This window comes from Boeremia exigua, assembly GCF_020726555.1.
Source record: "Boeremia exigua strain MPI-SDFR-AT-0100 chromosome Unknown C7974scaffold_3, whole genome shotgun sequence".
Lineage (NCBI taxonomy): Eukaryota > Fungi > Ascomycota > Dothideomycetes > Pleosporales > Didymellaceae > Boeremia > Boeremia exigua.
This window is the reverse complement of record NW_025763520.1, coordinates 1,139,945-1,161,773: the sequence shown is the minus strand read 5'-3', so window position 1 is coordinate 1,161,773 and position 21,829 is coordinate 1,139,945. Positions and strand designations below refer to the sequence as shown.

At 51.3% G+C, this 21,829-nt stretch overlaps 7 protein-coding genes across 7 annotated transcripts; 5 read left to right on the top strand and 2 right to left on the bottom strand.

Moving 5' to 3' along the window:
- Positions 1 to 3,335: 3,335 nt before the first annotated feature.
- On the top strand, positions 3,336 to 4,793 carry C7974DRAFT_353465 (glycoside hydrolase superfamily). Its single transcript, XM_046139537.1, has 3 exons — positions 3,336 to 3,565; positions 3,626 to 3,990; positions 4,047 to 4,793. The coding sequence occupies exons 1-3, from the start codon at positions 3,379 to 3,381 to the stop codon at positions 4,590 to 4,592; spliced, it is 1,098 nt and encodes a 365-aa protein (XP_046000157.1). The 5' UTR covers positions 3,336 to 3,378; the 3' UTR covers positions 4,593 to 4,793.
- A 642-nt stretch (positions 4,794 to 5,435) lies between these two features.
- Positions 5,436 to 6,907, bottom strand: C7974DRAFT_305143 (concanavalin A-like lectin/glucanase domain-containing protein; the record flags this gene model as incomplete). Its single annotated transcript, XM_046138012.1, has 3 exons — positions 5,436 to 6,235; positions 6,284 to 6,739; positions 6,790 to 6,907. The coding sequence occupies 3 exons, from the start codon at positions 6,905 to 6,907 to the stop codon at positions 5,436 to 5,438; spliced, it is 1,374 nt and encodes a 457-aa protein (XP_046000156.1).
- An 815-nt stretch (positions 6,908 to 7,722) lies between these two features.
- C7974DRAFT_469721 (uncharacterized protein) lies at positions 7,723 to 8,115 on the top strand (the record flags this gene model as incomplete). Its single annotated transcript, XM_046146436.1, has 1 exon — positions 7,723 to 8,115. One exon carries the CDS (start codon positions 7,723 to 7,725, stop codon positions 8,113 to 8,115), a length of 393 nt encoding a protein of 130 aa, XP_046000155.1.
- Positions 8,116 to 8,867: 752 nt separating this feature from the next.
- On the bottom strand, positions 8,868 to 12,675 carry C7974DRAFT_421742 (uncharacterized protein; the record flags this gene model as incomplete). The annotated part of the gene is made up of 4 exons (XM_046144301.1): positions 8,868 to 9,831; positions 9,888 to 10,218; positions 10,270 to 12,438; positions 12,501 to 12,675. The coding sequence occupies 4 exons, from the start codon at positions 12,673 to 12,675 to the stop codon at positions 8,868 to 8,870; spliced, it is 3,639 nt and encodes a 1,212-aa protein (XP_046000154.1).
- Positions 12,676 to 13,499: 824 nt separating this feature from the next.
- On the top strand, positions 13,500 to 14,656 carry C7974DRAFT_305165 (uncharacterized protein; the record flags this gene model as incomplete). Its single annotated transcript, XM_046138014.1, has 2 exons — positions 13,500 to 13,900; positions 13,948 to 14,656. 2 exons carry the CDS (start codon positions 13,500 to 13,502, stop codon positions 14,654 to 14,656), a joined length of 1,110 nt encoding a protein of 369 aa, XP_046000153.1.
- A 185-nt stretch (positions 14,657 to 14,841) lies between these two features.
- Positions 14,842 to 15,846, top strand: C7974DRAFT_126594 (protein-tyrosine phosphatase-like protein). Its single transcript, XM_046135270.1, has one exon. The coding sequence runs from the start codon at positions 15,028 to 15,030 to the stop codon at positions 15,673 to 15,675; it is 648 nt and encodes a 215-aa protein (XP_046000152.1). The 5' UTR covers positions 14,842 to 15,027; the 3' UTR covers positions 15,676 to 15,846.
- Positions 15,847 to 15,998: 152 nt separating this feature from the next.
- On the top strand, positions 15,999 to 18,225 carry C7974DRAFT_387910 (uncharacterized protein). Its single transcript, XM_046141224.1, has 6 exons — positions 15,999 to 16,581; positions 16,630 to 16,891; positions 16,948 to 17,000; positions 17,054 to 17,107; positions 17,156 to 17,274; positions 17,330 to 18,225. Exons 1-6 carry the CDS (start codon positions 16,274 to 16,276, stop codon positions 17,725 to 17,727), a joined length of 1,194 nt encoding a protein of 397 aa, XP_046000151.1. The 5' UTR covers positions 15,999 to 16,273; the 3' UTR covers positions 17,728 to 18,225.
- The last annotated feature ends 3,604 nt before the right edge of the window (positions 18,226 to 21,829 follow it).

The following is a 21,829-nucleotide window of genomic DNA, read 5'->3' as shown; positions in this document are numbered from 1 at the left end:
TTCCGCAACCATTCGTCGGACATTTACCGCATTCATTCCACGCAGCGCCCACAACTTACTTTAACATTTACACGTTCAAAGTGATATATAGACTAACGAGTCCTGCAGGCTGGTTCATTGCGCTCAAGCGTATCTTGTCACCTGAACAATCGCCTCTGTCCCCAGATACTGTGCACATATCGGAGCTAGTTGGAGGTGGCAGTGGAGGTCTCGTCTTAGCTGAGAGTGTTTTTGTTTGTGTACGAGATCGCGACAGAAATTCCACGTACTGTTTTTTGTTGCCCAACATGAAATCTCTTCGCTTTTGCAGTGATTTCATGCCTTTTATTTGATCAACACTTCAGCAAGAAGGCTCACGCACGACATCATGCAAGGCATTATGTACCTATAGTAGAATCATGTACTGTCTGGGAAATTGTACAACACCTCCTTGGAAGTGAAACTCGGGATCCACGGGCTCAACGTCTTTTACGCAAACGCTGCGACTCCGAAAATAACAATGAGAACGTACATGTGTGTTCAATGGGCTTATTTTGAACTTCTGTAATGAGACTGTACTCATTGAAACCTCAGTTCGTCTCGTTCCAGAAGTTATGATTGGCCGCCTACTCAGATGTCTCGCCCCCACTACAGGGCTTCAACGCTGCTCAGGATGGCAAAATGCCTCAACAATACGGAAAATATGTTCTCAAATCCATTGAACATGGTTAATTCCCTATTTAATCGATCTGTCACTGTGGTCCCTTTCACTGAGCTTGGTTAAACTTAACCCATAGGCTGGTCTCATTCTCTTTCGTAGTGATCTTGATCACCTGCATCAGCAAATCCTTGCCTAGACTATCGACGCCTGGGGCGGCCCTTCTCATTCTTAGGTAGCACTTGAAAGTCAAGGTTGACACTCCTCTTCTCCGTGATAAGCAATTGATCATGCAGGAAGTGAGTAATTCACTCAAGTTTGCATGCCATGCCTGACGATGGTGTCAACATGCTCTGTACTCTTGGTGATCGGAGAGGCCGAAATTTCCAGTGCAACAGAATGCTTCCGGCGTCTCCGATGCGTTAGGGATCTATGCTCCATTCATTCGTGCCTGCAATTTTTCACCATCGGGATGCCCAATACTTCCACCACGGTCTTGTCTACACATCTCACCGACTTGGTACGCACCGATCGTTTCATGTAGGGTTACATTCTGATGCTTTCGGACCTCTCGGAGCGGCAGGTCGCAAGAGTGGTCTCGGCTGTTGAAGTGGAGCCGTGTGCGTCTGCCCTCATCACGGCTAGGTTGAGTAGAACGGACGTCAGCTTCCGCGAGCGAGCGCATGCATTTGCATCAAGCCCTGTTGTTTGCTTTGAAAACCGATCTCCTCCTTAGTTCAGTCATCTATCTGTGCTTGACTGGAAAATCGATGCCCGCCGACAGAAGGCTGAAAAGATGTATCACAAACTCAGGAGTGGGCGGCAACAATTCCCAATTGCAACATCCCTTTCAAATGGATAAAGTAATCGAATAGAAGATATTATTTCCGCCATGCATGGTCCATTGTTCCATGGATACTTGTTGAACTATGCGGTCCGGCTTCTCCTGTCACATAATAGCTTTACGTTTGAGTACATGCCGCAGATCTGTGTTGAACACTCTTACCAGCGAAAACTCTGCGTGAGCCTACTTCTGAATACGCTGATATAGATCATAGCCATCATTATTTACGCACTGGCTGCGAGGAATGTCCACAACGAGCGGTAGGGCATGCACTCGTGATGTTTCACGGAGGCGAGGCACCAGTTTGATGACTACCAACTTAGACCAGACATTGATAAGAAGGAATTCGTCTACTCTGTTGACTGCTAAAGGTAGTCTGACACCTTCGGAAGCCCCGACGAAGGCCTGACCACGAGACTCCCCGCGTTGTGGACCGGAACGGAGACGGATCCACAAGTTTTGAGAATGGCGATAACTTCTTCGGCCCCCTGTACGTAGGCATTAGGCACAACATGGTTCTCATAATGTATCCTTGCCTTCGTGTCACCTTCCTGAAGGGAGTTTAGGGCCAAAGAACCAAGGTGAGACGACGTAGGGCGGTGACACCCGATCTACGGTGAGATGGCTGTTGAAGAGATCGACCAGACCAATGTGGCCTCTTCACCTATGGAGCAAGTACATTGAAGTTATGTATCATACTCAGTATGATTTCGGTCTACATTAGCGACGACTCAGATGAGGTCCAGTGAGGATTAGTTAGGGTTTTGCTCCACGCCTGGTTCCAGCATAGAGCAGCATTCCAACCAGGTCAATGAGCTTTCACGATTTCTAAGCTTCAATGCAACGTGGTGTGAAAGACCCGGGGTGAACTCGCTAGCCATCCCATTTGCATCAACTTTTCAGCGAATTCGGAATACGATAGATTCGGCATACCGCCATTGACGCCCAGCCTTGCTGCTAGTCAAGAGGCGCCAGAAGCTAACACGGAGCGACCTTTTGAAGCCGCTGACTGCATGATCTGCCAAAGTACTCGGCGGGAGTGTGCTCATTTCCCGGGTTCGAGAACTCGCCCCTGGATCGATGATGTGGGAACATAGATGGTCACTGCGAGGCCGTTCCAATTTTGGATCAGCGAAAATCACAACAACTGTCCTAACGCCCAGCTTGGGCCGAATGCCAACGAATTACTGCAGTAAGAAAACCAATTGCGGTCGTATTTCCGCTCTCCCACGCTCCGATGGACAACTTTCCTGAGGGGTACCAAGAGTGGGGGTGGACTTAGGAGTTATACCTTCGTATGTATGATAGTGATTGCAGTGTCCGACATAATCCCTATGTTGATGGCTGAATATTCAGTCCATCTTGACAATCAAGTGGTATTGCCTGCGGTGTCAAGACTCGAGCGACAACAAGTTGCCTGGGTACCTCTTTCCACGTTCACACGTCATCGGGCCTTCACTCAAATGCTTTCCTAAATTCAGTATAAGCTAGTACCTCGGCGCATCCCGAAATGCCTTGATGTACACCTGCTGAAGCAGCCCCGCACAATGACCTTCCAAAAACCGTCTCGATGCGCCAATCGTCGTGTATTCACATGTCACTGCGCCGAGGAGGCTTGGAGTACGCCTCGCAAGGATTCACAATCCCAGAAAAACGCCGTTTGACAAGGTCTTGTGTAGTACTAGCAGTGCGGTTCGGAGCGCGCGATGCGGAGTCGTGATGTTTCAGCCTTACACTATCCGTGCCTGATTAGGCATGTAGATCTCCAGCTATTGTCCGATGCCGAATACACGAAGCAACACCATGATTAGCAGCAATCTCGGAAGTCTATATCAAAGTATTATAATCGGTCATGTAGTAAGTTGTCGAAGCAAGAGAAGTCACTCATTCCGTCATCATGAAGTTCTCTTCTTTGTTCACTGGAGTGCTCTTTAGCCTCGCGTCTCTCAGCACGACTTTTGCGGCCAAATCGTTCTCGGCCTCCAACCTGTACTATGCAGCAGGTCTCAGAGAAGCCCAACAGGTTACCCTCCTCCAAGGCCTGCAGAGTGCTGGTGTCAAGGTCCTGCGTGTCTGGCTTGATGGTGAGACAACACTTCAGAGATGTGATGCAGTCACTGACGAGTCACTGACGAGTCCTTCAGGTCAATCCGAAGCTCAAAAAGGCACCCAAATTGATACCTTTGCGCCACTTCAGGGCGATTCTCCCACTGCTTGGGATGACACAGTTCTCAACCGCCTCGACAGCTTCATGGTGAGAGCACACAGCTACGGCATCAAGCTCTCCATCGCCATTCACAGTTACAATGCTCTCGAAGGCAACAAAGACTTCTATGGAAAGTGGTATGGCACCGGCGACTTCTACACCAACGCCGATGCCATCAAGCACTTCCAGGATCGTATGGCTCACGTCCTCGCCCACGTCAATCCCGCCAACGGCAAAACATGGGCGCAGAGCTCCGAGTACATCTTTGCTTTCGAAGCCCAGAACGAAGCCATGCACCCCCAAGTGAATCCTCACCCACCTCCATGAGTACCTCCAAGCTCCGCTGACACATGATCTAGGGTAACCCCTCCGCCCTCGCCACCTGGCAATGCACCATGGCGACCTCGCTCCGCTCCTTCCTCGCAGGCAACACCGGAATCCTCATAACCACCGGCGGCGGCTCCTACCTCGCGACCTCCCTGCTCGACGCCTACTACTCCTGCGCCGCGCTCGACGTCCTCGCAATCCACGCCTACGGTGTCGGTGACTTCGGCACCAGCACCCTGCAAACCTACGTTCGCCGCGCGCAGTCCGCGGGCAAGAAGCTCATCATGCAGGAGTGGGGCGCGTGCGCCACGAATGCGGCAAACAACAACTGCAATGGCGGCAGCATGCTTGGGTCCGGGACGCGCAATGCGAACATCAAGGCTTGGGCGGCCCAGATTGATGCAGCGGGTATTCCCTGGTTCTACTGGCAGTTGCTGCCGAATGCCAATCCGAATCATGGGTGGAACTATGAGGTGGGTATGGTGAGTGGAGATGCGAGTTGGGCGACGCTCAGGGAGGCAGGACTTGCGGCGCGGAGGGCGGAGAGTGCGTTTGATTTCGATCGGTGGTTGCTTTGAGGCTAGAGCGTCACTGGTCAAGATTTCTAGCAGTCTCCTTGAAGCGATGTCGTTGAGAATGAGGTGACGGACAGTGGAGAGCAAGATAGACATGTCAAATACTACGCAAAAAGCTTCAACAGCAGCGTGGCGGCGTTGTGCTCAACAACAACGCCATGGACGGGTCTGTATAGACTGACATAAGCTTCAATATAACCCCGTTTAAAGCCTTCAAGTTTGAGTGCAACAGAACGCAGACTCGGTTGTGGGTGCTCGGGTCCTTCACCCTCTAACAACGTTGCAGACACCTTGACAACCAGATGGCGAGCTTCTGGCAAATGATGCATCTTTATCGTGTTATCCTTACTGCTAGGTCTGGTGTTGACCTCTTATCGGTGCTTGTCGACTCCACACAGTTCTACCATGCCGATTTACGCGACCACTGGGCCGTACAGGTACTGTTACATGTATCGATTCGCGTTTTGAGAATTTGTTTCGAACCAGACGACACGACTCGACTAGGACGGAGGGATATATCGATACCATTCCTCCAAGGAAGCAGAACAATCACTTGAAGCATACGAGTGGTGATGAAAATGCGCGCAGTAGATTAGCTATCCCGTCTTCTCAAACAACGCGTGCAGAGGCCACAACCCGATTACACCTTATCTCTTCCCAATCTCCAGCAATAAAAGATTGTAGTATGAAAGAAGAATATGCAAGAAATGAACCCCAAATCAGCCACTCCAGATCGCCCCCTGGAGATATAGACTCTATGAACAGCAGAAGGACCGTATGCACTGATCTCTTTTCCCAAAACACCAAACATGGACATGAAACGTGACGCGGAAATCCAAGGACTGCTTACAGGGTGAAAGCAAGACCAGCAACAGCACCGACAACGGCGAGAACCGAGCCGACGAGCTTGGGCTCGATACCGGCGGCGGCGCCAGTGCTTTGTTGAGCTCCGGTTGAGGAACCGCCCTGGACAAAATCCTGACCGCCGTTGCCGCTGCCAGAATCGGTCGAGCCGCCTGAGCTGCCTCCCGTTGCCTGTGCGCCGCTCCCGGATTGAGTAGCAGCCGCCTGTGTGCTGGTCTCCTCGGCGCGGTTGCCACCTCCAGGGTTGCCACCAGGAACGTTTGCAATAGCTGTTTGTGTAGCCTTAGGGTCGTTGGACTTGATGGCCTCACCAGGATTCTCTCCAGTACCCATAAGAGACCCGAGAATGACAGCGTCGTTGCTGATCTCAACGGTGTTGTTGGTACCAGCGTAGTCGGTGTACTTGTAGACCTTGGAGCCGGGGCTCTTGATGCCCTGTGGCGCGTCGTAGCAGTCGACAGTGACCTCCTGAAAGCGGGCGTAGTAGTAGCCGTTCTGCATGTAGGGGCTGTTCCAGTCAATCTCACCACCAGCCCAGTCAATGGTACCCTTCTCGTTCGTTGGCAGACCAGCGGGCCACAGTGAGAGCATGATGCGGGCGGGTGTCTGGGGGTAGTCGAAGCGGCCGGAGGTGCCGTTCCAGGTGTCCTTTCGATTCAATGTGCGCAGGTCGTTGCCGTCAATGGACCACGTCAAGGAGTCCTCCTTCCAGTCGATGCAGTATTCGTGCATGTTCTGGACTGTGTTGCCTCCAGGTACAGTCAGATTCTTGCCGTTTGTGTCTGCATTGGGTTAGCGATGTTCGATGTGTAACGCGCATGCCTACTTACAAACTGTGACACCCTGGGAGTAGAAGTTGGACTGGACGTGCCCGGCGTCAACACCGACCCACTCGAAGTCAATTTCGTCTTTGACGTCAGACATGAGAATGAAGGCTGTCACGACACCCTTGCCCTGAGCCGTGGTGGCCTTGGCGCAAATCTTGCCGTACCAAACGTAATGTGTTGATGCCATTAGGGTACCAACTGTGCCCTGCGCCATGGTCAAGAGCGTCGACTTCTTGCCGCTGCTAGGGTCGTTGTAGATGGCGGGCATGCCCTGCGACTGCCAGTCGATCTTGGACGAGTCGCCGAGGTACTTGTCGATAGTCTGGACATTGCTGAGCGAGTCGAGCGCGTATGTGCCGGACTTGCAGACGGGTCCAGGGACGCACGAGTCGAACGAGTGCGACATGAGCGGGTCGCAGCCGCCGAGGCAGAAAGCGCCAACACCGCAGTCACCGTACACTGAGGGTGTTAGCAGTGCGACATGGACACTGGGGCGGGATGGTACGCACGCGAGCAGCATGGCGTGTCTTCTGGGCATTTGCTGTCCTTGGAGCATTTTGCCCCAGCGTAGGCAGTGCCGGCAAGGGCTGCGGCCGCGAGGACGGCGGAGAAAGCGCCACGGACCATTGTCGCAGCTGGTTTTCGTGTGGGGGATGTTGTGTAAGGATGCTAGAGGAGCTCGTGCAGCCGTGCAGCTGTCAAAAACCGGCGGTCACTAAAACGGCGGTCCGAGTGCGCAGCGACTACCTATGCGTTGGTCGTGCCTTCCAAGGGTGGGCGGAACACAGGCTGAAGGGATCCGGGGGCGAGGCCAAGCGAATGCGGTGGGGATTACGAGGACGTGTGCCCCTGAGGCGTAGTGGAGACGGTAGGCGCGGTAACGAATGTCGTGGGTCACAAAGCAGCGACCTGGGGTTTAACAGTAGAAGAAAGCGAAGACTGAACACGCGGCGATGCAGATGCTAAAGGCTTTGTAGAAACGAATGGCGGCGAATGGGGGCAGGAGTACGAGAGGCGCCTGAGCGGACGGGCCCCAGGGAAAGTGTCATGCTTGAGGCCCACTCCCTCTTTGGCGTGCACTAACCATATCGAGCGCGCATCAATGTCCGCTCGCGAACCACGTCTCACCTTTTACGCCTTCTCATGCTTCTGTTTTGCAATTACGAGCTGTGCGCGCCTTGCCGCCTGACTGAGCGCTCACGTTGACATTATCAATTGCCCCTCTGCGCTGTCTGCGATACTTTTTGCCCTGCATTTTACGACACCCTGCGTTTTTTGGCAGCTTCCTAATTGGGTAGTGCATCTCGATAGCGGCTATTTTTAGGCGGCCATCATCAACATCTGAAATTCAAAGGCCCTGCATCTCATAACCCCGCGCCCCACGCGCTCCGTACCCCGTCTCCATCCAGGAATGTGCGTCTGTCAGATTACATCACTTTTGCATGTGCTGTGGTAGCTATCGCGTGTACCAATTGTTGCGAAACGAAACAGCCGCATTCCACGGGTATTGTGTGTCTCGCCCCTGGCTCACCGGAACTGCGGCTGCCGAGTACGAAGTAAGACACCAAAACACGACCGAGCGCACTGGCTATGATGATCATGTTGGCGCACGTCACGTTCTTCGCCGCTTCCTGCTCAAGCATGCATTCACAAATGCAAAACAGAGTAGGTATATGCATATCTCACGTGCCATGTCGTTCATCGTAGCAGGAGTAGCCACCGTCGTGGCATCGATCAGTGCCATGTACCTAAGACAGTGCTATACTGCACTCAAGCACGTCCGCGTTGCCATCCACGCAGCTGCCATGCAAGATATGAAGGGTCAGCGATATTGACAGTCAGCTTTCTTATTAGTGTAGTTGCGCTTAAGACATCCAGTTGTGATTTAGAGGCCTATTGACTGTGCTAAAGAATACATCGATCCTGCGAAACTGCCAAGAAGCAACTCGGACGTGCCTGGGTGCAGTATCTCCCAATGTGACCGCAGGTCGAAGATCGTGAAACCACCAAACGCCACGCACCAGTGCATCAACAAGAACACTACACGTGCTTATCCATATTTGTCGAGAATCGCATTCTCACGGTAGCACAGCTGTTCGCAGTTCCCTATCCAACCGCAGCATGCCGCATTCCAGAGCAATGCCATGTGCCGATCTCGAAATTGACGCGGTGACGGCTGTAGTACGCTCGGTTCTCGGCACAGGTTGTGTTGCGAGACCGGGAATGCAGAGATCGTGCGCCTTGGTGTATGGCAACACTGTTAGGTGGTTAGTAAGCTAGTAGTAACGGTAGGCTGGAGGGAGCCGACCACGACGTTGTGGTGTTCGGTGAGTTATCTCACGCAGATGGCAGTTTCAACATTTTAGGGAATTCAGAGTTCGCTGTACGGATTTGATTTGTAGTCAAGTATCATGATCTGTTCAATCATCGGTTTGTCCCTCGCAGATTCAGATCCAGGAGTATGCCCAAACGATGTCAAAGACAGCGAGCGCCGATTGAAAAGGCGCTACTGTGCCCAGCTCCAGCACCTGCACTCGAAAAGTTCCCAATAACGGAGCCCTAATAGCCCGAGCTGCGAGCTAATCAATTACGCCGCATCATCCCCCACACCATCCTCCTGCATCTGCTTGCACGCCTGCCTATGCTTCTTCCAGTCCCTCTTCTGACAGTCTGGCGAGCAGTACTGTGCCGTCTTGCACTTCGCGCACTTCAGCAACTTGTTGCCAGCCTTCGTAGTCGCAGCGCCGCACTTCAGGCACCCGCGCTTCTCCGGCTTCGCGTCTTGAGTGCGCGTACGGGTGGCAGGAGACCGGTGAGAGGCCTTCACATCGACAGGGCCAACGTCGTCTTTGCTGATGGGCGACGCGAAGATGACAGGAATGGCGATGCGGACGGCGAGGTTAGCGAGGATCTTGAAAGGGGCGGTGCTCTTGAGATAGTCGGCTGGGAAGATGCCGACGCCGCAGCTGCAGACGAGTGGCTTATTGTTGTCCGTGGAGACGGGGATGCTGCGGGTAGCCTGATACTCGCACGTATCCTTGTGCTTCCACTGGCGGCATCGCTCAGCGAAGGCTGGGAGGAGGTGTTTCCAAAACAGCGTCTCGTCGTCGTTGATGGTGATGCAGACGAGGTCCTTGAGTTCAGCTAGTGCAGACGTCAGATCTGCACTTCCGTTGCCCGCGGCCGGCAGAGGGGAAAGGAGAGCAGCGTCGAGGAAGACGGTCTGGTGTGAAAGATCCATGCGGATACAGTCGACCAGGATGATGCAGACAGGGCTTGTGGAGGATGTCAAGCAGAACCGGCTCGACTTGGCAAGCCCACACAGTCCAGTCATATGCATACACATGCTATGCAAGCTTTCTTTGACCCCCAAACGACCAGGCATGGCGAGCGCATCGTCTGCCTTAGCTTTTTCATACTGTCTGACTTCGTAACCTGACATGGTAGCTGCGTATGATGTGTGCATGACGAGCCAGCTAGCAGTGTCGAGCCGAAGCATGGGTAAAGGATCTGGATCCACGTATGCGAGATGTTCAAGCGACGGCGCTTCCCTATCGATATGTCAGATCAAACCCTGGAGGTCTCGAACGGAGGATACATCACTTACCTTTGCACATGAACTGGAAACACGGCGTCTGCTCGCTTGGCGATGAAATTGATGTCCGCAACAGGAGCTGTAAACTCGACCCAGCATTGCTTTCGAGAGATTCTAGTCTTGGAGGCGGTAGTGTCGAGTGGAAACGGTACTTCGAGACGCTCTTCCAGTTTCGAACCCATGTTTAGCTCCAGTTCAAAGGGCCCCGGTTGCTCCACCGCAACCACTGCAGCGTTCTGCAAGAGGCTTTTCGCAGCTTCGGACGTAACATGATACTGCACCTGCACGGAGGTAACGTGGGTCGCAGTTAAGGAAGGCTTGATGATGGCGACTCCAGGCTCAACTGGGAGATTGCATTAATATGTTGCTTGTGAGTATGGGGGTGTATACGTACTGAGGGATCGTTCTGGTGGAGGCGTAAAGCCAACCATGAGGTCACTGGTTGTGCTCGGGCGGTAACGCGTGATGTAAACATCCTTCCTTCCAACCCTTGATCGGTGAAGGTGCAGTAGCAATCCCAGTCTTGACGTGAAATGCCCCGCGGTTGACGGGGTACTTTTGAGCGCGAAGGTTACGTGAGCCGCAGTATCCCCATACTCCACGAGGGAGGCAGTAGAAACCATCGCCGAGACAACAAGGGGCGACGTCCCTTTCCAACCCTCTGAGTCCGCAGCAATGGCCACGTTGTATTGATTGCTGAACGGTTTGCCTGACGTCTGGACAGTGCCGAAGCCTAATTGGATGTCAGGATAGAAGGCCTCCTTGTTAGAACGAGAGGACTGAATCTGTATCTGGCACAGAGGGGTCCCATTCCCTTTTTTCACATCACTGAACATTGTGATGGCGTTGTGAGGAACTACCAGAGTGACGCAGACGACAGAGGGTATGTTGTTCCAACACTCGAAAGGTCCTTGCAGATCTGCAAGAAAGGAACGAGGGTTCCACCAATCGAATATCTGATCCACCTGAGCTATGGAAAATATCTCAAGGTTGACGCAGAGAGATTGAAAGTGGTGAGGGCCCATATTCAGATTGCCGTCATTCAGGATAAAGCCTGCAACAAGCTCTTTGACAAACTGAGGCCAGTCGACGAGGTCTAGGTCCTTGATACATCGCAGCAAAGCTGTCAAACCGGCTCGTGTGTACAGATCGAAGGCTTGCATCTTCTTCTGCATTAGTTCGCGATCCATGAGACCAAGTACCGAGAACCGGCCCGCCCAGCTTTCATCGGAATGCATGTTCAGATAGACGTTGTACAGGAAACGAGCAAGCTCTTTGGCATCGTAGCGGACTCTCGAGATATCGAGAGGCTTCCAGAGAATTATCGGACGAGACAGAATACCAAAAAGATGCTTAAGCTTGGGCACATCTCTGAGCATGGCTTGGCTTATACTCCAAGTGGCTGTAGCATTTGTCCAGTACTGAATCGGCTTCAGCCCAAAGAGTGAGGCCATTGTAGAAAGGTCGCCGCAAAGAAGCACCTTCGTGGACTCTGCAACACTGGCCTCTCGCGGCACCATCATCTCAGTGCGTATGGTTGACGCTTTCGTACGCTCAAGAAGTGGCGCTACGGCTGCGAGCAGATTGATGCTTCCAAGATGGTCCATCAAGTTAGAGGTGTCGATGACATTGAATATCACCGGAGCAGAGCATGGCGCAGTGTACTCTGCCTCGCTGAGAACAAGGCGCTCAAAGGTCCAAGGGCTACGATACCAATGCGGGTCCTCAGCTTTTCCGTTTGCCTGTTGGTTCCGGAGCACGTAGCTGAATGCGAGGGCATCTGCGTTGACAAAGCGAACGGTGACACGATCCATGTTTTGACGGAAGGCAGTAATCCACGCGACAAATTGCTCAAACGCTACTTGCAACGCCTTTGGGCTGGTGGGCCATATCTTTTGAGCTAGTTTAGCTGTCAAAGGAGAGTTCGTTGCCAGCTGTGTGTAGGCGGGTGCAAGATGGAAACCGGTGAGTGGGCTCTGACCGTAGTGGAGCAAGAGATTGCTGCGAAGACACCCAAACATGGGGTTGGCGATACTGAGTTTGGTAGCAGCCTTGCCGTTCAAGCAGGTGCCTGTGCTCCAGAAGGTACGGTATAGCTTGCTCACATCATCAAAGGCTTCAGACAGCGCAGGCGCAGCTGCACGCACGCCGTCTAAAACTACACCATCGCCCACTTTGTCGATTTGGTGGCGTTGAGCTGTCTTCCATTGATCCTTCAGCCGGGTCTGGACAATGTTATAGTCTTTGCCGGATGCTGAGTCGGCAGCATACAGCTTCCAAAGCTTGACGACAGCTTCAAAGGTGGTTTCATCGCAGAAGCGGATCAACGAGGCATGCGGACCTTGCTTCCAGGTTTCCAGCGATTGAGCATGGCGGAGGAGGCTCTTGACGTGCGCTTGCAGCGTTTGCATAGACTCATCATCAATAAAGACATGGTAGTAGATGTTCCAAACCTGCTGAAAGTGAGAGCCTTCCGCATCATTGGCGATCAAGGTCAGAGCGACTGCATTTCGCGCGATAATCTCTGCTTCGAGGTCACAGCAGGTGAAGTCGAGCTTTCGATCTACAGCAGTCACATTCGTCAGTAGGTTTCACGCAGAGAAATAGATTGTCAGTGCAGCATACCTGAAGCCGCGCCGCTAAATGTGGTGAAAAGAACATTGCGAATGTCACCGCATCCCAGCAAGAGCACATTCGCATCAACATCCGGCGCGAGCGTATCAGTCAAGCACACAGCCGGCGTGTTTCCAGTCGGATAGAAGTACGGGTTCTGCGCGATGGGCGCGGGCTTCAGCGACATGCTGATCGAACTATCTTCCAGTGCGGCGGAAGTGAATGATAGAAGAGGGAAGAGAGGCAGCAACGAAAGCTATGTGCGAGTGGTGTTTGCTATCGACGCTAACCGCTTTCAAAGTTGTCATGTCCTTTCACTTCACCGACTATACCCATGCCTCCCAGTTGCGAACGCCACCCTGCCAGTGGAAACTTAATCATCTTCAGCGGTTGCACAACAATTGATAAATAGTTCGACGCAAATTATGCGAACGTTCCTGATAACCCAATACATGTCTGGGAGATCATGCAGTTTTCCATGTGTTACCTGAACTTAGGTATGCGGCCCTTCGAGACTTAATTCGATGCCCAGATACAGAGGCTGAAATACCGTCTTTGCAGCAGAGACAAGATACTTCTTAGGACTTGATCTCCGCTGAATGTGCTCATAATATATCAGTGGACACTCAAGTCAACGCCAGTTTGTAATTTATGTGCGATAGCCTAGATCATAGGTACGTATCTACAGTAGGCATGCTCTCAAGTCTCGGAACTAACAGCATATAAGCTAAATTCAAACCGACCAACTTTATACAGTACAGAATTTGTAGCTCAGATTAAGGTAAACCCAAATAGATCGTACTCTTCGAAAGCCTTCAGTTTACTCCATTGAAAGCCCTCATTTCATCATAGCCGCCGGCCGCTGAAACGTGAGTTCACGAATGCATGGCCGTTTTGTTGGCCAGAAGCGCCGCGCCAAGCCACACGGCGGCTAGGAAGCAACTGTCGTTGATACATAAGACTGAATTGCTTCGTTCGCTCTCCGTTGACGAAAACAGTCTACGGAACAACATGCCAGCCAACGTCACTGTGGAAAACGATGCGAGCGGAGCCGCACCTACTATGATTAGCAGGCTCCTGCTAACGCCTCTTGAGATACGACTGGAGATCTACCAGCTTCTTCTTCCAGACCACGTCCACATATGCCTGCAGGGAAACACTCTGCTTCTGTCTAAGTGTCTGGAGTCAGATCGGGATATCGGCGCACCGAGCTTCGATGCCAACGGGCCCGATACTCTTCATACACCCCCATCACAGGTGAGGTACTTGACGTCCGACGAGGCCGTGATGCGCAAATGGGCACCTCGTTTAGGGTCCGCATGGGGACCCCATTGGAAGTGCGAAGAAAATGCTCTGAGCAGAGATCCGCAAAGCAAGCCAAGAATTGGTCTTCTGCTTGTCTGCAAGCAGATGTAAGTAGCAAACAACTTAGTTGCAAAACAGTGGCTTACGCTGAAAGGTATCACGAGACAATTCGTCTTTTAATACAGACTGCCACTATTCATATCTCAGATCTGGATGTCATACGCCATTGCAGTCGCTACGAAGCCGTCCATGCTCAGCCAAATATTCCCTCAGCTTTGTGGCAACATGCGACTCATGTGAGCATCTCGTTCAGGCTTCCCATGGCATTTTGCAGGGCACTAGAGCAGACTGGATATGTGGCGCCAGAATTATCGTGTATATCTGATAGCTGGACCACGCTCGGTTCCAACCTCGTTCAAATGCCTAGTCTTGTCAGACTCACGTTTTGGTTGGACCACGACGAGCCCTGCCCTTGGGCTCTCGTTGGCGAGCAAAAGATATTCTCCCCTCTCCAGGATTTGTTTCACAAGAAAAATCTGGAGATGTCTGTTTCCTTGCCAAATCTGCACCCCCGGTATGAAAACACAGGTCGACATTTCACCAACCGCGCAACTGCTCCTTTCGTCCTATACCGACGATATAGGCAAACATATCACCAGGTCAAATCCTCCAATGATCCTCCTCAGATCACATTACGATTGGACTTCCCGTTCTTATTTTGTTTTAACGAACTTGATCCGACGCTGCTAGGTACTATAGCTGAAGTTGAAGAGTTAGAACGCACGTGGTGGGCGGATGGTATGGATGTAGAGCGTTTTGTAGAGGACTTTTGCAGTCCCAGGAATGAGCAGTTTCTGATCTGAATGCGACAGTTGTTCTTGCTGCACTCTATGCGGATCTCATATCAGAAAGGCACTATCTGGCGAACGTGTCAGTGATTACAGATTAACGCAGTCGAACGTTGGAGGTGCACGAAACCCACGCTAGTCTCGATCGGGCAGCACCCAACAAATCATCCTCGAAAGATGCGACAGACTCCACAGTCAATGCTACATGTTATAAGTGCGTACCCAAGATGGCAAGCTTGCGACTTCAACATGGTGTCGTGGTGCGGATGGTTGTGTCGGGCAAGCTGGCGAGCTGAACCTCGGCACCAACGATTGCTCCTCCCACCTCTGCCTCCGAACGCCACGCAGGCGCATCGTCTCGATACTTCACATCAACACACGGGCTCATGTCATATCTACTGCACGGTAGCACTTCGCACACCGGGATGGGCTGGGTTGATCAGGTCCCTCGAGCTGGGAAGCTTTACATTGGCGGCTTGTACGCGCTCTACCAAACCGATCTAATACGCGCAGCTGGTATTACGCATGTGCTGTCCGTTATCGACTACGACCCTTTGCTCCAAGACAAATTTTCGCATCTGAAGCACCTACATATCCGAGCAGACGACCATCCCAACGAAGATCTACTTCAGCACCTTCCGGAAGCAGTGCGCTACATCGATCAAGGGCTGGGAGAATTCAGGAACGCCAAGGCGGTCGAGAACACTGGGGCTCAGGATGCAAATGATGATGCAGGAGGTGTATTCGTGCATTGCGCTATGGGCAAGTCGCGATCGGCTACCCTAGTGGTAGCATATTTGATGTGGAGGTACCGGATCGACGCGGAGACAGCCCTGCGCCAGCTGTGTGAAGGCAGGCCTGTTTGCGATCCGAATCCGGGGTTCAAAGAGCAATTGCTGGTGTGGGAACAGATGTGCAAGAGCCAGACCGATGCAGAAAGACAGGCGATATACGATGAATGGGAAAAGACAAGATTCAAAGGAGAGTACTGGGAATGGGACAAACGGGATGAGGCGCTGAAGGCTAAGCTGTGAACGTCTTCGGAATTGACCAAAGGCTGGCTGCACGCATACCCTGGATGCACATCAATCCAAATTGCTGCCTGACACGGTCGGCAAAGTTGCTGTTCATAAAGTCAATGATGCCGGTCTGCACAATGAGAGGGATTTCAACGTCTTTAGACAAGGCATAAGTGTTTCAGCTGTCAATCGGACCAAGAGTTGGACGTCGGACACAACTCCGCAAACTGTATCTAACAGCCGGCTTATCTGCAGGCGTCTGCGGCCCGAAAAGGCATGCCGGAAGGACAGATGCGACATATTTCCGCACTGCGCAGGTTGAATTTAGGTCTGGGTCTGACAATCTCCCCGATACGCTAGTGTAGCCTACTAAGAAAGACTTCGGCGGCCTGTATACCACTGCCCGTACCAAGATCATGTCGCAGAGCGTTGCAGCTTATGATGAATTCCTCAGGCCCTGCCTGTCTTACTTGTTTCGTCTGCACACAAACTTGGATCCGAATGCGAGCCCGGATCGCGAACGCATCTGTACAAAAGTGCGAGCTCGCCAATCCGCATTGAAATAACCCTCCACTCCGAAGCATTCTCTTTCGAGCCACTATTCGGTCCAGAGATGGCACCTGCACGCGATGATGAGTTTCTGCCAGAAGTTTGGGGCCTCTACTCAATCGGGACATTATGGCTCGTCCTCAGATTCGCCGTACGACTTCGTACAGACGGGATAAGAGGGCTGAGGTACGATGATGGTCTCGCGTTCATGGCACTGTTGGCTTGGACGTACACCTGCATCATCATAGAGATCACATACCACACGGGAACAAATACGGACTTTACAGCGGCGGAGGTGGCTGAGTTTGACTCGAAGAAGTTGAATGATGTTGTGTTCGGCAGCAAATTGTTTCTGGGGTCTTGGTACGCCTAGTATGTATCCACTGCTGCTTATTGTTGTGTGGGGCTGATGGATCACAGCCTGGTACTCATCTTCACGCTCAAAGGAGTTGTGTTGATACTCTATCAACGCATCTTCTTTCAACCGTGGCAGAAATGGGTTCTACGAATCACCACTGTTCTCACTGTGTTTGGTTTCGTTGCCTTAACCATGGCTTTGAGCCTCAGATGTCTGCCTTTCCGCCAACGGTGGCAGGTCTCACCGCCACCACCCATCGCGTGTACCGCATCGCCCAAGATTCTGATCACTACAAGCTGCGTCAATGCCGTTACAGACATATTCGTGTGTGCTGTTTTCAACTCCGAGACGTAGGGCCGTGACCAGCTGACAAAGTCTAGCTCCTCAGCGTTCCCATCTCACTACTCTGGAATCTGAACAAGCCTTTGAGAACGTATGTATGCTCCAACAAACTTTACTCGATAGAGTGCCGACTAACCCCTACAGTCGGATTGCCGTGTTTATTCTTCTTGCATCTGGTCTCTTTGTGACCGCAGCATGGTAAGCAACAAACTCAACACACGAGCAATCAGTAACGCAGTATCAAAGTATTATTCGAGTATCACTCACGGTCGTGCCTAACATCTTCGTTCTCAATATCGCTCGTTGGGGCGTCCGAGAGTTCTGTGTTGCTATCATTGCGGTGAATTCTGCAAGCCTGCGACCCAGTAAGATTCTCCCAGAAATCGTCATCCATCCTTTGACATTACTCACACGCATCAGTGTTCCGCAGATCTTTCTGGAGCATCAATAAACCCGGACCGGAAGTTCAACAGAGACACAGCAGGTACATGTTCAATTCCGCACGACGAGCCCGTATGCGACTCAGCAGAGCACATCGCGGCAATCAAGCGCTCAACTCCACTTCAGCTGGCGCATCCACGCTGGAAAACTATGTTCAACGAGAGCTTGGCGATCACGAGTCTGTATTTGAGGACCCAGACTATCAGATGGTCACCAACATGCCCTACCACGCTACCGAACAGGTGACACCCGCAGACATCGATTTAGAGAAAGGAAACGCAATCAAGAGTACAACCGTAAGGAAAGATAGTGCCTTTCCGAATATTACACATTGTGAGAGCGAGAGCGATCATGCAAGTTTTGGGGACGCACTCTAAGCAAAGCTCGTAAGTTTCTTAGAGATGAATATAGTAATGAAGTTCTTAAGAGGAGTCGCAATAAAGTGTATTGATACATTTTGTGTTTCTTAGGGGCAAAAGGTGGAAGTAAGTAGTTTAGGATAGACTATCATATGCGAGGCCTGCTAAAGTCCATAGGATGAAATCCGTAATAAGAACTTTTGGCACTTGGAAGCTCCCTACCGTAAGCATAGGGTTTTAAGTTAACACAGTCCTATACTATCTTGTAATCTAGGTTGAATTCATAGAGGAGCCTGAGTTATGCCGAGCTCTCCACGTGAGAAACCCTCGCGCCTTCCTTGACTCGGCCTCGATGGCCGAGCCAGACTTTTCGGAGAATCGACCTAGACCCAATCACCACCCTTTCACCACACTGCCAAGTATGCCAAGCATGCCAAAGCCGCACAAAGCGCCATCGAGCCCCAAGATCACACTCAGGAGCCCGAGCTAGACGTCACAATATAATCGCTCATCGACGAAAGTTAGGAGCAGGAGACCCGCAAGGACGAAGACGGTGAGACGAGAGTTCAACTCGTGGAGTACAGTAGACCATGGCGGCACGCATCGTCCGCTCATTTTGCCATTATGGCCAAGAAATCTAAAGGGTGCCAACAAGGCAACTCGAGGACGAGCAAGCTCAGACAGAAGTTGAGGAATCATCCAAGGACGTCCTAGCACGACCTCAGCTCGATCGATAATATATAGTGCCTCCAAATTTACATCAAGCCGTGCATACAGCTCCAATGGCGACGGATTAGGATCACAAGCATAAATGAGGCGCGCGACAAAATTCACAGCGAGATCGCTTCCAGGCTATCTTTCGGCAGCATCAGAAGTGCCCAGAGCCAACAAACTATCACCTTTGATCTTACCAAAGCTTTAGTAGGGAAGGTGTCCGATACCATTCGCGCTGTCGGCAAGGAGCATCGGGCCAGTAAACAGCGCAGTGGAATCCACACCCTCAAAGATGAAGACAACGTTGAGTATGTCGATACTATTCGCCTTGAGGATATCTAACGCAGCAGGCACGACCTGGTTTCAGGCCAAAGATGCTACCATCGGGACTCCACACTTTATTTGAATGCTAGCGAGTTCCAATCAGGTGAACTCGACATTGTTTCCGTAGCATCATCATTCGCTGTAAAAGTGCATGATCGAATAGGCCGAGGTATGGAATCACGGATTGGCTCTGTCGGAGCCAGGCGTGCGGTTTTCAACGATGTCTCCCCCTTGGATACCACAGGTGCTCCTCGTAGCGACAAAAGCGGCGGCAACCGCTACAAGGAACGCGAAATGACTTGTCCCGTAGACTTCGTGCAGCAAAACCTTCATGGGGGCTGTTAAGAACGGAACCAGGCGTTATGCCTTAGATGATTTAGATACCGACACTACAACTAACTGCCCAGGGCTGCGTGATCGTGAAGTCTCAATCACTCCTCAAAGGCAGAGAGCATTCGACTGCTTCAACTCGACGCACCGAGATGTTCGGCAATGCCATTGCTCCTAGTCTCCTGTCCCGTCAGGTTGCCTTACACAATGCCCTGATCGAAGCAAGACCACAGAGCTGTCCAACCGCTACTTAGTGCTCTCATGTTACCACCATTCGTCCCTAGGCGATTGCGCCTGCAGAGCTCTGAAGGATATACGCTGGAACAAGAACTTTGGATCTTTGAGAGAGTTGACACCGGCCCGTCAAGGGGGGCAACAATCATTGAGCAGCATGGCATAGCGTAAGCTTATTCTTTTGGGTCTTCAACCCTCCACTTAGCAATGCGTAGGGATAGGGATACGAACACGTGCATGCATCTGCTCGCCGGCACTGTCGTCCACGTGCACCCGAGCCTGGCACATCTGATATCATCTACCAACGAGTCCGTGCTGTCTTTGCCTGCACTTGCGCATCTTGGACCTAGTGGCTATTGGATTATCATTAAACTGGCTGCCTGATACCAGTGACGACCTTATAGCTTGTATTCTTCAAGACAAGGGGAGATTTCCGTTGATTCGTTTCGGCTAACCTGGGAGCAGCACATGATGCAGTAAGGCTCAGAGCAAAACAGGTGAAATATATCAGTGCTGATTAAGACCCCATTTCAATGGAAATCCGAATAATCTATGAGTAGAGATCATTGGACTTGGTTGCTACCGACCTTAGCTATCTCAACAGACATATAGTCCCCTCGTGCATAGTAAGGTAATATATTGTTTACCCTCTCGCGCATCTTCAACCTCGACCATGCCACCATAAGGACCAGCAGAACCCCTGTCAAGATTTCTGAGTTATTCACATATTGCGTGAATGGTTTACCATTATTGACGGGCCAGAAGAAGCGAAGCCATGTTGTATGAATAGCGTTGTCAAGGACATGATAGTATCCCAATCGAATAACTGCATCTTGCCACGAAATCTGTGCTGGGTTGAATCCAATAGCGTCGGAGTACTGGCTGGAGTAATGCCTGCTCCAGAAGGAAAAGTTGATGATCCAGTAGAGATACCCTGCTTTGAGAGGGCTCGCGCTGTCATACGGCATTATTTGAGTTTCTGAGTATGCAAATATCGAGCCCGAAGCTGATGACAAGAACCGCATGATTCCTAGAGTAGCAAAGATAGTGCAAAAAAGCAGAATCTTTAGCTGTTTCGCGTCGTGTCGTACGTGTAGGATGCCCAGGATAGCGAGGAGCAGGAAAACCAGGTAGACGAAAACGTTGGGTGTTTCCAGGACATCCTTGAGGATAAAAATTGGAGTTGCGGGAACTGACGGGTCTTGTGCGGATCTTAGTTTTCGCCATGTCTGGTCAGATTCTCTCCAGTCAAGAGACCAGGTTGTGCAGCAGCCAAATGTTGATGTCATTGTAAGGATACCAACAAGAAAACCTGGAAGGCACAGGAAAATCACTGTTAGGAAGTCGAAATACATGGCTGCCAAGCGGAGAGATTTCTGGAGTAGAATGTATATGTATTTGGGTTGGTGAATGGTAAGAGGAAGATAAGACAGGGGAAGGGGATTGTTTTATCCTGTCTGGCAACCGAGGTGTGGTACTCGTGAGATTAATTTCGTTCTCAACTATGGTTCCCAAGTGATGCAAGTCTGGTTCTGCTTAGCTACGCAGTAGGGCCGCAGCACCCTTACTTTGTGATTGGATACCAATTCAAGGCAGGAGCAGACCTGAACCCCTACCCAACGACCAGTCTGTATCATGTGCTGTACCAACTGTTGTTTCCTTGTCGGTCAAGCAGGGCGAGATGCAACAAAATTTTGGGATTGTCAGCTCCCGGGAAACCGTGAAAAGTCTAAGAAGACGGCTTTTTCAGCACTCATACCTGGGTACCAAGCAAGTCTTGAGTCCGACGGACTGCTTGCGCACCATCACAGACACAACTTGCAATTGATGATAAAGTCCACGCATTTTCATTTGATATCTTCCCTTCATAATTGGCATCAATGTTGATCCCATACACAAGCAGCGGTCACTTCAGTCAAAATATCACTCTTGCTACCATGTCGACATCTACCACACGCCTCGCGCCATATACTCATCTCCATGCGATGCCCAATGGCCCGGGCGATGCCAGACCGACTGCAAATCAGATTGTAGAGGATGAAGGTCTGGCTGGCACTTGACTAGATAGAGTCATTCTGATTACCAGCGCTTCTTCCGGGATCGGACTCGAGACTGCGCGTGCTATATACACCACTGGAGCAATTTTCTATCTTGGAGTCCGCTCAGTAGCTAAAGGAGAGACTGCCAAAGCCTCTATCGAGAAAGAAATATCTGGGGAAGGGCAGCTACGACTTTCGGAGCTTTCTCATGACAGGCTAGCCTCTGTGCGAAGGGCGGCTGCTAATCTTTTGGCTCAATCCCTGCAACTAGACATACTAGTCAACAACGATACAAGACGAAGAATGTGTAAGGGCATGCATCTCGCTGCAAACAGTCTAATCATGAAAGATACATTGAGAAGGCTATCATTTGAAGTATTGCAGAAGATGCGTGCAAGTAATCTTCGGAAAGGTTACTTGGGATTTGAGAGGTAGTAAAAGCAGTGTTAGCAAATGCTGAAGCCTGCGGACAGCGGAGA

Bases quoted from the DNA above. Each gene is read 5' to 3' on its own strand.
- C7974DRAFT_353465 (XM_046139537.1), top strand. From the start codon at position 3,379: ATGAAGTTCTCTTCTTTGTTCACTGGAGTGCTCTTTAGCCTCGCGTCT. The intron at 3,566-3,625 runs GTGAGACAACAC...CGAGTCCTTCAG, and splicing joins CCTGCGTGTCTGGCTTGATG to GTCAATCCGAAGCTCAAAAA. The intron at 3,991-4,046 runs GTGAATCCTCAC...CACATGATCTAG, and splicing joins ACGAAGCCATGCACCCCCAA to GGTAACCCCTCCGCCCTCGC.
- C7974DRAFT_126594 (XM_046135270.1), top strand. From the start codon at position 15,028: ATGTCATATCTACTGCACGGTAGCACTTCGCACACCGGGATGGGCTGG.
- C7974DRAFT_387910 (XM_046141224.1), top strand. From the start codon at position 16,274: ATGGCACCTGCACGCGATGATGAGTTTCTGCCAGAAGTTTGGGGCCTC. The intron at 16,582-16,629 runs GTATGTATCCAC...GATGGATCACAG, and splicing joins CTGGGGTCTTGGTACGCCTA to CCTGGTACTCATCTTCACGC. The intron at 17,108-17,155 runs GTAAGCAACAAA...GCAGTATCAAAG, and splicing joins CTCTTTGTGACCGCAGCATG to TATTATTCGAGTATCACTCA.